The sequence below is a fragment of the Ciona robusta genome, chromosome 1 (assembly GCF_009617815.1).
Source record: "Ciona robusta chromosome 1, ASM961781v2".
NCBI lineage: Eukaryota > Metazoa > Chordata > Ascidiacea > Phlebobranchia > Cionidae > Ciona > Ciona robusta.
In genome coordinates, this window is record NC_143235.1 from 8093005 (window position 1) to 8107945 (window position 14941).

Consider the following 14941-nt stretch of genomic DNA (forward strand, 5'->3'; position numbering starts at 1 on the left):
TGTAATATAATAATCCTATTACCCTCAGGGAGTTTAGTGTGAACTTAATAATGTGTTTTATTCTCAACTGATGTTATCTATTATTCACCAAGTTATAGCATTAGCCGTTTTAAAATGTTCCAAGGTCGCCGATATGGTAACAAATAACGACAGTATGTCGAATTATAATCTTTAAATAAACTACTCGCATCGAGAAGCTTAGTGAATTTAATTTAAGCACTTGCTCTGTGCGGCAATTCATTCTAATTAAATGAATGGATTTATATAATCGAGATTCCTTACTTATAAATCAAATGTTGCATATAGGGCGTTTAAACTATTTGGGTGACCTGTTTTCATAACTTGCATCATATAAGGTATCTATATGCTTGCATAAAACCAAAAGTAAAAAATCGAACTTTGCTAACATTTTCCGTGACAACAATTTACATATTTGCACAATCCTGCAAATTATGACGTCATACCCAATATTTCCTGAAGTAAAATTTCCCAAAAATGTTACCACGTTCATCAACACACCGAACAAAATAGGACCACAGTTGCGTTCAAATGGACGAAGGGGTGAGTACGACTGTCCCTCTTAGCGCTCCTTTTTGTGTATTATTACCATAGTTACAGCGTGCATTTTTAGGCGGAGAATTGGGAGCAGCGAATTCCGATTCGCAAAAGAAAATGGAGACCCATTCCCGATGATGCTGTGGTAAGAAAAAACATTTTCGACTGTCTTATATATCTTTAAAACTGTTTTCAATTTCAACAGCAGACATCGACTGCAGATTCTGGAACATTCTCCCGGACAAAGCAAATCAAAATCGACCCCAAAAAGCTCCGTCCTTCTACACTTGCCGCACGAAAATCGGAAAATGCTGATTTTAATCTCTGTTCGCTGATATTGCAATTACCAAATGAAATCGTGAGTGTTTCGCGTTGTATAAATGTAATTATTGCCATTTTTATATCTCCAATACATATATCCGGTTCCGTTACTTATTCGTTAAAGCGCTTGCATCGATCGTGACCCAAAGATATCGAATTCGATTCTCGATGCTGCTCCCATTGTGAGCCTTAGTTGTAATTGCTCCAACCCAGTCCTGGTCACTATTGGATTCTTCAAATTATCAGCCATATCAATCAAAAAGCACCGACTAAGTTACAAACATGATAACTAGAAACGCGATTGTCGTTTCCCAATCACGCAAATATATATTATATATATATAAATATATAGTATATATATAAGTCACACTCACATGCATCCATACATTGACATTGGATACGATTTTTATCCAGCAACTGTTCTCGGAAAATATATTTCTCTTTGTGTAGAAAAATATAGGCTATATACAGTATTGGTTGGGGTAGGATAAACGTGCGTTGTTTATTGTTAAAAATACCGTTAGGAAGTATGAGACACTATAGTACAGGCCCCTCTTCCCGCACAGAATAAAGTTTTTGCGCTAGAAAGAAAAGTAAAAGTAAATTCGTTGTTGCAGTTGGGACACATTATTTTGCACTTAAAGCCGAGAGACATCGGAAGGTTGGCCTCAACGTGTACAAGGTTTCATTCAGTTATAGATCAGAATCACTTGTGGATGCTTCTTACCCGGAACCATTATCCTGGATGGCGAACACGGTCACCTGGTTCGGAATTATTCGCCGCAAGCATTGAAAAATGGAAGAGGGAGTACGCAGTTCATTGTAAGATGCAAGACCACTAGTAGGCCTATATCATTGCGTTTGATCGCTGACATTTTCTGTCGGCAGGTGCACGGCTAATGTTTATCAATATTGCATCGTTAATATTGATAGTGCAAAATATATTTTTAGACCATAAAGTGTTTGTTTTTAATACATTTAATCAAACAAAATGAGCACACGTTGCTGTGTGTTGAAGTGACGAGTGTTTTTTTTAATTTTCAGATACAAAAGGCATCAGATACCAACTATTGGGAAGTAGTGGTACCAAACGTCGAACTCAGTGTAGTATTACCGACAACAAATCTTGTTACGGATACAAAAAGTTGTGTTGTAGTAGAGACCACGTCTTTGCTTTGGACTTGGCGAGCTGTCTACATGTTTATCGGTCAGTCGCGTTTTTTGTTGACTGTTTAACATGCAACATTTATCTGCGAAGCGAAAGTTAATGTTTTCGGTATTATTTAAGATTTTAAGTACAGTATATGTTTTTTTTTATTGTAAACGAACTGTCGTAATTGATGTTAACTATGCAGTTAATTTGCGTTGTTCAAATTATTAATCCTTTTAGAAGTGCTGTTTTTGACTATTAACTATATAAGATTAGCAGTTTCCCGGTCACCACAGTTTAGCTGTTTGCTTCGTAGGAGCAGATGGGAAAGGGAACCAATAACCAACGAATTTGTATATCGACGTGCTGATTGGCATATCGAGTTCGCCCAGAATGTCGTCGACGTAAGTAGGAGTTTCTACCACATGCTGTAACATTTTTTAGTAAATGAAATCCCTGTTTTGATAATAAGGTTACTACTGACCCACGGTACGACAACAACTTACGCCGTTATGTTTACGTTTTGACGCAAAGTGATCGAATGAAATCACGAAGGAGTCAACCGAATACAAGGAGCTCACCTTCAGGGTAATTACCTAATAAACAAACAAATATATTTTGTTTATGTTGAGTTTTCGGATTTTATTTATTGTAAGCAGCAGCATAACGCAGAATACGAGAAGGGTTTGTGTTATTCGCTCAAATATCATGATGTGTGACATTGAACCAATGATATATCTTTTGGTATATATACCATTAAAATAATACACCAACATGCTGATTGATTTCCTAAAAGAACTTTCACACAAACATTACACAATCATAAGTCATATTCACTAACAAATGTCGATAACATATGATTGCAGTTCTGTTGGAGATAATCCGATCGCCGGTGATAAAATCGACGTTTTTGACGAGCGCACATGTCGGCGCGTTTTCAATATGACGTTTGACCCCGAGATGAGGTTCGTTTCGATGAAACTCACTTCAGTGACGTCACAACAAAAGACGCTTTACATTCTCACTGATGCTGGAAAGGTACAGATTGACTATACGTTAGCATTTCGCTTAAAGTTTAAACACTTTCAATTACTGACTGTCCTGCCTACTTATATTTATTTTTGTTTATATATGTCAAGTACGATTTCTATGACCAGTTAACCACCATTGTAAATATCTTATTGTTTATATTGTGAATGAATGAATGAATGAATGAATGAATGTAACTTACTTTATCTTCGCGTGGCCGGAAAACGACAGTCGTTATATCACACTTGTTTAACACCTCGTGCCAGCTTACGAGTTACCATGTATGTTACTTTGTGTTTTATTTTCTTGTCGCACTTGATAGTAAACAAAGAAAATTCAAAAAATTATAAAGCCGTATCCTAACGACTCCCATAGACCGTTGTTAATTGTGTAAAACACGATCAGGATGTTTAAATATTATGTGCTAAAGGTGTCCCATCTTTCCCCACCCTACTATATATTGTTTTTGTATATTGTGTACACTCTGAAAACACCTCTCCACCCGGCTGTTCTATAAATGATAGCAAAAGCCTATACTGAATGCCTTTTTAAATAATACATTATTTTAATGTGTGTACTATGTGTCGGATATATATTTCAGGTTTACTCTCTTCATTTGTTTGAATCCTCACTTTTAAACCTCGGATCGGAAGGCATGCAGGTAACTCTCAAATCTGCGAGCAAAACTTTGGGAGAAAAAGTTCAAAATGTCATGACCAGTGTTGGTGTTGTTGGATTCCTAACAGGTTGTTCATATTAAGCAGTATGAAAGTACTTTTGATTTAAAAAAGCGACTGTTGCCAAGTAGTTTACCTGAAAAAGCTGTGCGTGACGAGTTATTAAACCGCCGCCATCTTATTTTTTGCAAGATTCTTTTATATAAACCGATGTTACGTGGAATAAGTTGATATAAATTGTGCATTTAACATTTATTCTGTTCCACCTCACACTATAGAAAATAAAGATACATTGGCACACGTTGGTAAATTGTGTTTGCAGAAAGCGGAAAGCTGCATCTGCTCGTGCAAAGACGTTCTGAGTTCTTGGATATATTTGGTCACGAAGCTCCGTTTCGTGTCGGAATTCCGCAAGTGATTCGTCACGTGGCAAAGGTAATGCAAGCACATAGCAAAACGACAGTCGTTAAAACACCCTATATATGGATAAAGATGTAGGAAAGAGCGCGTCAGTTAAAGGCGTGGCTGTTGCATCTAGTTTTAAATTAAACATGTCTCATGTCCCCCTCCCTTTCGCAGGTCATGTCATGTTCAATAGGAGATCGACATCTTGGTTTCATCGATGAATACAACAGAGCTTTCATGGTCGGCAACAACAGGAAAGGTCAGCTGGGAACTGGAGATCGAATCGATCGCAGCACACCTGTACAAGTTCTTTATGGAAAGACCTTGCGATTACTGTTCTGCAGGTATATGCATGCCGAATGTAATGCACGCAATGTGTGTTTAAAGAGATAATTCTCAGGTAGAATTATACACCTGGAATTTAATGTATAGTGGAAATGCAAACTACCGACCGTATTATAAAAAATGAAATGCGTGGGAAAAGACGGGGCACTTATTCTTTCTATTTTCTCGACCCATTTGGTAGTAAACAAAGAGCATTTAGGAATTATAAAACCGTATCCTCACGACTCCAATAGACCGCGTTATTAATTGTTTAAAAGACGGATAATTGGATATTGTGTGCTAAAGGTGTTCCGTCTTACCCCACTCTCACTATATATTATAAAAAAATACGACTACGTTTGGCTCATCATACATTTTTTTAATGAACAACAATCTCTAAATAACGTTTCAAACTTATACCTACTTTTATTATCCAGCTTAAATCACACACTAGCAGTCGTTGAGCATGGTAATGAATGTGAAATGTTAGGTACAGGGTGTGGCCATAATGGGAGATTACCCGGCAACAGCCGAGGAAGCGTGGATTTCGTACATCTCGATATCAAGGTATTTGGCTATTTATTGTTGTGTATGTTTTAACCCTATAAGTTGGTCTTAATGATTGCCGTTTTTGCTATATCCCGTATTTTCTCTCTTATATGAATTACGATCTTCGCACTACCATATTTAAAAAGACCATTACAGTTCACTACCGTAATTAAAGAGCGTTGGTGTGTTCATGGGCGTCGCCAAGGGGGGGCCTGAGGGGCCATGGCCCCCCCCAAATTTTGAGTTTTACAGTAATGTTATTGGTGAAAAAATAAAATTAAAGTGTTAAACGTGCTAAACAGTGATGTTCAAATGGGGGATCTCGATCCGGTTCCGGATCTTTTTTCAAATTAAAAGAAAAAGAAAGAAAACATTTAAGCCTGTTTTTAAATTTCTTACACGTGCTAAATGATGAGGTGTCAATCCCTATTGAGACGCAAATAATCGCCGTGTGAATTGCTATTATGTCGTAATTAGTTGCCAGGTCAAACAATCGCTATTATGATGGATGAATTCACGTGTGAATCCATACTATTTCGTAATAAACAGTCTACCTGCTAGCTAAGAAAAACAAATCTCAAATTTTGTGACAAAAATGGCTGGTGGTAGGCAACGAACCGAGTTTTAAATGTAGTTGTAGATCGTTGTGTTTTCATGCGGCGTAATTGTGAAAAATAAATGCCATTCACAGTACGCATTCCCATGTTTTGCGTTGTAATTAGGTGGTTTTTCAAACCCAAAATACAACCGTAAAACATTTGGCCCCCACCAAAATTTTAGGCTGGCTACGCCCTTGGGTGTGTTACTATACAAAGGAAACCAAAATATGCCTTGCGCCACACAGTCAGTCGTGTGCTGGTTGCCGGTTATTATGTTTGTGAAACATTTATATTATCATCACACCAACATTTACCTGTACATACATCAGATTCCTTGGAGTGTCCGGCAGGTTGATTCACACAAAGAGAGCATGTTTCTTCTCTCGTGTTATGACATGAATCATCATATACAATACAAAGAACCCCCCAACCAAGATTCCAGCCAGCATCTACAGTTACTAGCCATGAAATCTCAACAGGTGAACTTTACCTATATATGCACACTCCTGGTTCAGATACATTAAGCGATCTTCTCTGCTTACACAAACCATACCGAATTCTATTCAATGTAAAGTTGGTCATAAATATATAATGCCTTATTAGTGTGTGGTAACAATAGAATAGTACAATATTGTCCTATACCGCCACCTTTTTGATGCTTTTATCTCAACTCTTTTCCCGTTTTAGGAACTGCTTATGGATTTTAAAAAAGCCAGCAATATAATTGAAAAAATTAAAGTTATTGAAGCAATGATGGATCGGTTTACCCGATCTGAGGAACTAAAGCAGACAACTACAGGTAAATTGTATGGCATATTTGACGTGAACTGCTTATGTTTCTACTGTAGTTCGATATTATTACAATAATATTTTCAGTTTTACTAAACTCTTTATACAGCTTTTGTATACGGTACATAGATATATATGACACAGCAGTATATGAACCTAAAAAGTTGTTACAGTTTGACAGTTGTGACAACCTAGTGTTTCTGCATTTAGGTCAAAAGGTTACATTTCCATTGAAACAGCAATTGAAGGTTTCAAAGCAGGTTTCCAATAAGCCTTCAGCTGAGAAAGTTGAACCATCGCCAGAAAATCGCTGCTCAGAAGAGCTTCGTTTGTTACGTCATGCAGTGGAACAGTTGCGCCTCGAAGCGGAGAGAGTTGAGTTAGATAAAAAGATTGTATCTGATCAGACGAAGGGTTAAAAATGTAATAAATTTGATCATGAGTGAAAGCTTCATGACATTTTAGCCAAGGCAGAGTTTACTTTATAGTGCAAACATCGCGCAGCGTTAAGACTTTAATATAAAGTATCGAAGGTATACACCAGATTACTAAAACCATTACATGCCAAGACAACTGTTATCAATTAAATGAAACTATAGTTACAATAACATCAAAACGTATTGTTCGGTTATTATATACCATCCTATAGCGCTATACGAAAAACAACGATGAACACCAGACATTAATGATTCATTGTGTTCGCTTCTGGGTGTTGCGAAATACCGGACACTGACGTCACTGAATTAAATCGTCTGGTTGTTACGCAATCTCGTTTCGCCTCAAACATTCTTAGCAGGACAGTAGGCTATACGGTTACTACTAGTCTGTGGTTTACTAGCTTAAATACGACAAGAATAAGATGTAAATATACGATTACTAGCCTACTGTTTGTAATTGATAGTTCATGCAGTTAGTGTGATCGAACAATGACCTGATTAACATCAGAAAAGTTGTATGATTATGAATGTATTCTCAGTTTAGTAAACAAATATAACCTAATTAAATGTATTGAAGTATATTTCTTTTAAAACGTGAACGTATGGACTTTCTGTTTATAAGGGAGAACGTGTAGTACTTAAATGCGTTGCTCTTATTTAATATTGAGCTTCAACAACTGTTTAAGCCAAAAAACGTGGCGAGTTGCGTAACCCGACGTGAAGATTGCGTCATCACCTTCAAACGGCGCTGACAGGTTATATCGGTTGATCGACGCAAGGTCATTCGGTCGTGTATATAAAGCGGTATCGATTGGAGAACTAAATTCATTAACAACGCAGCTTTTAGTAAATTGCTTCAACCCTCTATTAGTTTCTATTGATTCCTTGTATACAGGACATATGGCAGATGCAGTTTATTTAGTTTAAAGAAACATGAGATGCCAACAGAAAGCGATCCGGCTTGGTCAGTCATGTTGCGTAACGTGATCTATTCATTGAGAACTGCAGGTTATTGTAGTTACTGGTATTTTAAATTAACTTGTTTTTATTGTAGAGCTGGTATACTTTATTCTTGACAATCTTAATTTGAAAGTTAAATCATCAGCATGGAAGTTACAAAAATGTCCAAGGCCGCGTACGGTGTACTTCGACAACACAGCTGTTTGTGGGCAGTCGTTGCTGCATGCGGAGGAGCTTTTAGCTTAACCTGTTACAGCCTTTACCGATCAGCTAAGAAAAACGAAATTGATTGGCGATCTTTTGCGCTGAACAACAACAAAGTTCAGCACACTGCTGTTGATTGGAACAAACGCACACAGAAGTTATATGCTGCTATTCGAAGCGATGCTGCAGTTTACACTGACGTTGATCGAAGCCCAATCACCAACCTGTTAGCCGAAGTTTACGCTGATGGACGATACGCCACCAAATAAACAACAATTACCTCTTTGTTCAAATTGCAAAACGATTAAATTAGGAAAATAATTAAATGCGTTATTTATTTTTAATAACGCTAACTTAATATATTGCATTAGATTTCTTGTCTTACGCACAAACTTTTATTTATTTAGGCAATTAAATGCGTTTGCTTTGTTTAACTTTGGGTTGCGCAATTTCCACAACTTGTATGTTGTATTTTAACAAAAGTTGCTTGGTGCTTTGCCTGATTTTGTTCAAATAAAACATTCATCCGCGTTATATAAGTTTTATTTTGTTGTATTACATTACAAAAGGGAACAGTATAAAAAATTGCATAACGGCTTACGCATATCAAGTTTATTGTGGTTAAAGCGGTACTCTCTTTGGCTTGGAGAATGCTATTGGAACTAAAAACGTTAAGATATGTCCACATCGAGGCGATATTGAGCTGATGGGGGAAAACGGTACTCGGGCAGAGACCGGACCCTTTTAAAATCTTGGTTTACAGGTTCCCATTTGACGTTATAGACAAAAACTGAAGCTACAATATTATTCGACGGTATTCTCATGGCCTAAAAAGTGCGCGGCAAATGCGATTACTGCTATTAAGTAATAAAATTCGGTGCTGATCGAATACAACATGTTTTTAAATTTCGGAATAATAAAAGCATGTAATAAGATCCTCGTTTTGACTACTTGCTGAATCATATTATATAACTGCCGAAATTTTGTAGTTTGCAAATTTGTATCACAAATTCAGTAACGATGTTAAATAAAACAGCATGAAATATTTCACACAGTTTTATTTTGTCTCACAAAATTTGTGTTAGTTTTGTTAAAAAAACTGAGATATATATATATGAGAAAATTAGACAAGGGTGAACACGTCTTAGATAAACGATAAAAATAATAAGCAAAAATGCGTTTTTTAAATTATTTATACTCGCCTCTATAAGTGTGCAATATCATGTGTATGACGTATGTAACAAAACACAACAGAAACACCATATAAGTGGTTGTGAGCGTAAAAATATAAATACTTGGCGCTATAGATTAGCTTCTGGAATATCTATACTTCTGGAGCACCTACGGAATATTGGGAAATAAACAAGTGACTTTGAGAGTTTGTGGTATATACCGGTATTTTGTCCATAGAATAATAGCTAGCGTATAGTACCCCAAAAAACATATTTACTTTGATTATGCCCTCTTTGGTCCGCAGTTATACACACTCTATGAAACGATGCCCATGTTTCAAGCCTTTATTTTTTTCCGTTTAAACTGACCAACGTACTCTGAATATTAGACCCAGTCGGCGAAGATTTGACATCCCTTTGAAATTCATTATAGCGTTTAAATCTTGATAAATATTATATGATGGCGTCGCAAGGGTTTCAAAAATGGATTCTAAATCGTACAAATTTGATTCTCCGAAAAATACTAATTAATCTATTCAAGTTTCCTCTTCGTGAGAAATAACAAGGCTTTCTTCTTTACATAAAACTTCGAGCACTGTCTATTGTTGATTTCGTTATCCATTTTGAATATAAATTAATATTATCACAGAGTATATGAATATACAGTACAACTGGGGAAGATTGGACACTTAAGCACATATTGAGGAATTAAAGGAGTATAAATTATTGAGTTAAAGTAAACTTTTCAAAGTTTGGGAATAAAAACCTACACAACTACAAAGCGGGGAAAGACGGGACTCTATAAATTGAAATATATTTACATTAACAGTATTCCGCAGCTTGTGGTTAACCTACCGAAATTAACTGGCGGTGTTAGATTTTTTGCCACTTAAACTTTACATATTGTAGGATGAAGGAAGACGGACCTTTAGCACATAATATCCAAATAACCTGATCGTGTTTTAAACAATTAATAACGATATATGGGAGTCGTGAGAATACGGTTTCATAAATCTTTAAAACAGCTTTACTATGATTTAGCGAGAATTTGAAATTAGCACCTTACTGTTTTGCATTTTTTTTACCTGTCCAATGTTCTGTTTCCATTTTACACATTTTCTAATATTTAAAAACAGTAATCAGCTTTGACTCGCGTTTTATAAAGTCGTGATAATACTGTCGAATAACTCTGTAACATTATTTTCCTGATTATCATTAATGGGGTGTCCGTAAAAATAAAATAAAAAAGTCTCGTCCAACAAAGTGTCCCATCTTCCCCACCCTACCGTAATAATAGCTTTCAATGATCTGGGTTGTATACTACAATAACTACGTTGTACTAGACTAGGATACAGGATCTAAAAAATGTTGCTGGTGACAATTTTCTTTTAAAGTTTTACATGTGAGTTAACAGTTTACATTATGACAACTTTCTTGACTTATTGCGTCATAATCATGACAGTGGTTTATTTAACCTTGGTAACCGAATGACGTAACAAGCGCCAGCTGATTTTAAATCATTTAAATTTTTGACTCATTTTAATTTTTCTTTTCAAATAACAACTTATTTGACAGCTCATTGTAATGTAGGGTAGTTGCGAAATCTTGAATGACTGAAAAGAGATATACAGGTAGTTTTATGGTTATTTGTATTGCAGCAATGAGCCCACTTTTAAAGTGAGATTAATCAATATTAAATTTAACCATGGATATTGGTAAAATGACCAAAGGAGCTGTCGGTGTTTTACGACAACACAGCTGTTTGTGGGCAGTCATCGCTGCATGCGGAGGAGCATTTTCATTGACCTGCTACAGCCTTGTTAATGCAGCCTTAAAAAACGAGGTTGATTGGCGATCCTTTGCGCTGAACAACAACAAAATTCAGCATACGTCAGTAGACTGGAACAAACGTACGCAGAAGTTATATGCCGCTTTATCTAAAGACGAAGCCGAGTATACTGATGTAAACAGAAACCCTATTACAGAATTACTAAAAGAAGTTTATAGCGATGGACGATATGCCAAATAAATAAACCAAATCTAATTTGCTAATTTATTTATATGTTTTATTTTAATATGTATCGTATGTATTTAACTATACTTGTACAGTTGATTACTATTTATCAGTGTATATGTATATAAGCAATGTTTTATATACGGACTCTGCTTTACATCAATATTCCACACCAGGAACACGCACATCATTGCACTTACAGTATATAAATGATATAATGGATTTTTTATCATAACAGTTAACGTTTAATAAACCAGTTTCTATATAAGCCCATAACTTTAAACAAATGTATCCGTACATGACGTATATAGTATGAGCAAACCACATTGGATAGGGCCGATAGGCGAAAGGGTTATGTACGTAGTATAGGATGGACGATAGAGTGAACACAAATATGGTCACACACCGGTGAGCATCCAATTGAACCGATGACGTCATGCATAAACAAGGAAACGAGAAAGCGACTACGTGAGTACGTGGGCTGACAGAGGTAACGCTATGGAATTTTAAAAGTCATAAGCTGCTACGTGACTCAATACGTCAGGTAGTCTGACTGAACAAACATTCTATAGTGTTCGTTTTGTGTAAGCATAAGTGTTGGCTTACATATAGTGACTTCGATTCCTGACCCTAAAGCAGGGGTTACATTGTGGAGGTACTAACAAACTGGCAACAAACAATACAAGTTATTAAATTTCTACATTATTGTTTCGTTTAATCTCAGCAAACATTCTTCTGTTTTTTTTGGTATCTGCGACTATGTACATTGCTTCATTCTACACTACATGGCTATGTAAGTGTTAAACAATTTCTGCAAATTTATAAGGAACTGCGTATGGTAAGCAACTGGTTATAAACAAAAAATACGCGGCAACTCTTATGATTCGAATTGGTGGGCCTACGTGCAGGTCAGCACGTACGCTTATGACGTCATTGGCTCGTTAATGAGTCGCGAGGATATTCTGTCGCTTAAAATAAACGCTTTGCTTATAAAAGTCGACAAACGTATCGAATAATTTATATATGTGGGTAAAGCATTTGGTATCGATTATCGAATTTGTAGAGTCATTTAGCGCTTCTACGTTGCTTCTTTCCAAGTTTAGTATCAGCAAATATAAAAAAGTAGGTTAGATATCTGAACCCCAACACATAGAGAATACATAGTAGAAGTAATGCCTTTTTACGACAAAATCTTAAGCTTAGCTCGATTGTAAAGCATATAAGTTAAGGGTTGTTAAGTAAAATACTGGTAAAAGTCACTGGTTTACTCGCACCCGATATTTGCATGTCGACAAGGCTTATTTAAAAACTACCAACTTGAATGTGATGCGAACAACCTGTTCAAGCATGGCATTCTTGCAGTGTACCTGTGGCTTGGTTTGTACGCTTGAGATAATTTAGTTTGTATTATGTTACCTGTGTATTCGGTTTTTACATGCTTGGATAGAGAAACTATTACACAGCGAGAGCTTGTAAGTGAAAATATATTGTGCGGACTGTATGGTAAAACGGCAGTTGCGAACAGCAGCTAAAAGGATAATAGCCCAAATGATTATATTGTCAGTCAGTTGGCGCTGTTGAAATATGACATTTTATCTGATATAAAACGGAAGGCAGTAATGAATATTTGATTAGGCTTAAATTATTTAGTAGATTTTTACTTTGATTCCCCGCAAAAGTGTAAACTAAACTTGCTGTCAAAAGAGATGTTTGGTAAAATGTATTGTTTGTTGTTTATTTCATTAAATGCAAACTGCTACGTCGCGCAGGTACCATGCCTATAACGCTGTTGATGCAGTAAAGTACGTAATTTCCCGTGGATTAAGAATTATATAACTTCCTCTGTTATTTGCTATAAGAGCGTTGGTCTTGTATAGGCAAACAAACCCTTTGGCTGAGAACATTGGCCGTGATGTAGGCGAGCATAAGCCAAGTTTAATCTGTAACCAACTGATATTCAACGCGTCCTGGCTCGTAAACTCAATCAGCAGCAGATAAATTTACAGCTGGCCTGTTGAAAATTTCGTGCTTTTTGGTGAAGAACGAGGCAGCGGTTATATTTTATGAGCCTTAATGGTCGACTGCATTTTAATAACCCTGTGCTCTTTATTTTCAGAGATTCGATTTTATTGTAAAGGACTAAGATATCAAACTGTATAATGGGTTTTCCATTTCAATTTGGCCGTTCGACCCGACATTTGCTTGGGATGGTTAAAACTCACCCCGACGTTATACCATTGGTTGGCTGCCTTGCATTCGCAGGCGGTATCGCAACATACATGAGCATTTACACCGCTGTGATGAAAAATGACGTGGTCTGGAACCGATGGAAGCCACTCACTTCAGAGCAGACAACTGACTGGACCAAAGTCACACAAAGACTTTTGGTTCCGAGAAGTATTGAGCACAAGGCGTACCAGGAAGACCCTGTGCTGAAAGGTTTGCTTGCCGAAATCTACGCCGACGGTAGATACAACCGTTAAATCCAACATAGAACTGCCTGCCGAAAATCACTTATATCGAACGCACTCACATGACTGTAAGGGCTGTATATGTCACATCTGTTTTCTATCACAGACAGCTGTATATGCCTGCAATACTAATATTTTGACCATTGCACGATCTCACCATTTTATTGCTGGTGATATATTGGCTAGTTTAATTAAATGTTACAACTTTTTATTTCTTCCTCCCTACTCTTTTATTTACATTAACTAAGATATTTAATTCGTCCATGCGCTATATAAGTATTATTTATATAATTTAGGTTTGTTGTAATCCATCACAGAATTATTAAAGTTTAATCACTTTTACCTCAGTTTAGACACAATCTATACATACTGTGATTGCAAAAAACGAGCACAAGTAATTTTATTTAATTTGCATGTTCACTTTTTACTTATGAGCTGTAAGAGTTATTAACACTGTTTTGATATATAGCTAAACCTTCTCTTGAAATGTAAATTCTCTTTCACGCTTATGATACAAGTTTATTCAGTGTGTATCTGTATGTAATATAATATACATGTAGCAATAAAAGTTATAAGCGTTCTTAATGATGTTGATTAGTTTTGTATCCAAAGAGATTTGAATTTATCGTTTTAATCACACAATGCCCTCGATTGAAAAAGTAGCAAAAAGCCACAGCAGACAGAAAGCCATTACTAACTTCCGCGATGTGATCATCGACGTTCATTAATAATTGAACAAGTTATACGTTGTTGGGGCGACAAATAGATTTTCTGAAAATTGTTGACTTTGTTTCCGCTTAAAAAGTAATCACCAGGAAAAACATGCGATTTTTACTAAAACAACTGTCTGGTGCAATATAGTAGAGTGGGGAAAATAGGACACATTTTCATTCCATTTTCCCTTCCCAGTTGGTAGTAAACAAAAGACATTTAAAGAATTATAAAACCGCATCCTCACTCCTATATAGACGGTTAACAATTGTTTAAAACACGATCATGATATTACGGGCTAAAGGTGTCCCATTTTACCTCACAGAACTATATTTAAGACAAAACAAAATCTGTACAAAACCGCTTTCCAAACTCTTCTTGGTGGAGATAACCAAAGCAGTGCTTTGCTATTAATGTGAACGAAGAGCCGGAAGAGAATTTCCTGTTTTCTTTTCAATTTCCAAATATGTATAGCGCCTACGTAACAAGTGCGCGCTCTGGTGGCGCGTATGTGCGTGATGGTGTTTATAAGTTATATTCTCTCTTTATAAAGCTATTTATAACTTTTTTGATA

General features: G+C 36.2%; 2 protein-coding genes across 4 annotated transcripts; both read left to right on the forward strand.

Annotated features, from left to right (window-relative positions):
• Positions 1-72: 72 nt before the first annotated feature.
• LOC149742643 (F-box only protein 24-like) lies at positions 73-7263 on the forward strand. 3 transcript variants are annotated; one of them, XM_089883830.1, is made up of 15 exons: positions 73-561; positions 632-700; positions 761-913; positions 1494-1698; positions 1921-2083; positions 2343-2430; positions 2499-2614; positions 2893-3064; positions 3657-3801; positions 4055-4167; positions 4312-4481; positions 4899-5028; positions 5939-6088; positions 6297-6408; positions 6609-7263. In XM_089883830.1, exons 1-15 carry the CDS (start codon positions 550-552, stop codon positions 6815-6817), a joined length of 2007 nt encoding a protein of 668 aa, XP_089739956.1. In that variant the 5' UTR covers positions 73-549; the 3' UTR covers positions 6818-7263. The 3 variants fall into 3 exon arrangements, with proteins under 3 accessions (XP_089739956.1, XP_089739963.1, XP_089739958.1); XM_089883837.1 differs by having other exon boundaries at positions 2349-2430; XM_089883832.1 differs by having other exon boundaries at positions 764-913.
• Positions 7264-7419: 156 nt separating this feature from the next.
• LOC149742644 (uncharacterized) lies at positions 7420-8538 on the forward strand. Its single transcript, XM_089883971.1, has one exon. It carries the CDS (start codon positions 7942-7944, stop codon positions 8266-8268), a length of 327 nt encoding a protein of 108 aa, XP_089740097.1. The 5' UTR covers positions 7420-7941; the 3' UTR covers positions 8269-8538.
• The last annotated feature ends 6403 nt before the right edge of the window (positions 8539-14941 follow it).

What these genes read in the sequence shown, in the direction of transcription:
- LOC149742643 (XM_089883830.1), top strand. An exon ending in AGCTGTCTACATGTTTATCG is followed by an intron (nt 2,084 to 2,342) that starts GTCAGTCGCGTT and finishes TTTGCTTCGTAG; the next exon opens with GAGCAGATGGGAAAGGGAAC. An exon ending in TGATTCGTCACGTGGCAAAG is followed by an intron (nt 4,168 to 4,311) that starts GTAATGCAAGCA and finishes TCCCTTTCGCAG; the next exon opens with GTCATGTCATGTTCAATAGG.
- LOC149742644 (XM_089883971.1), top strand. Translation starts at nt 7,942, where the DNA reads ATGGAAGTTACAAAAATGTCCAAGGCCGCGTACGGTGTACTTCGACAA.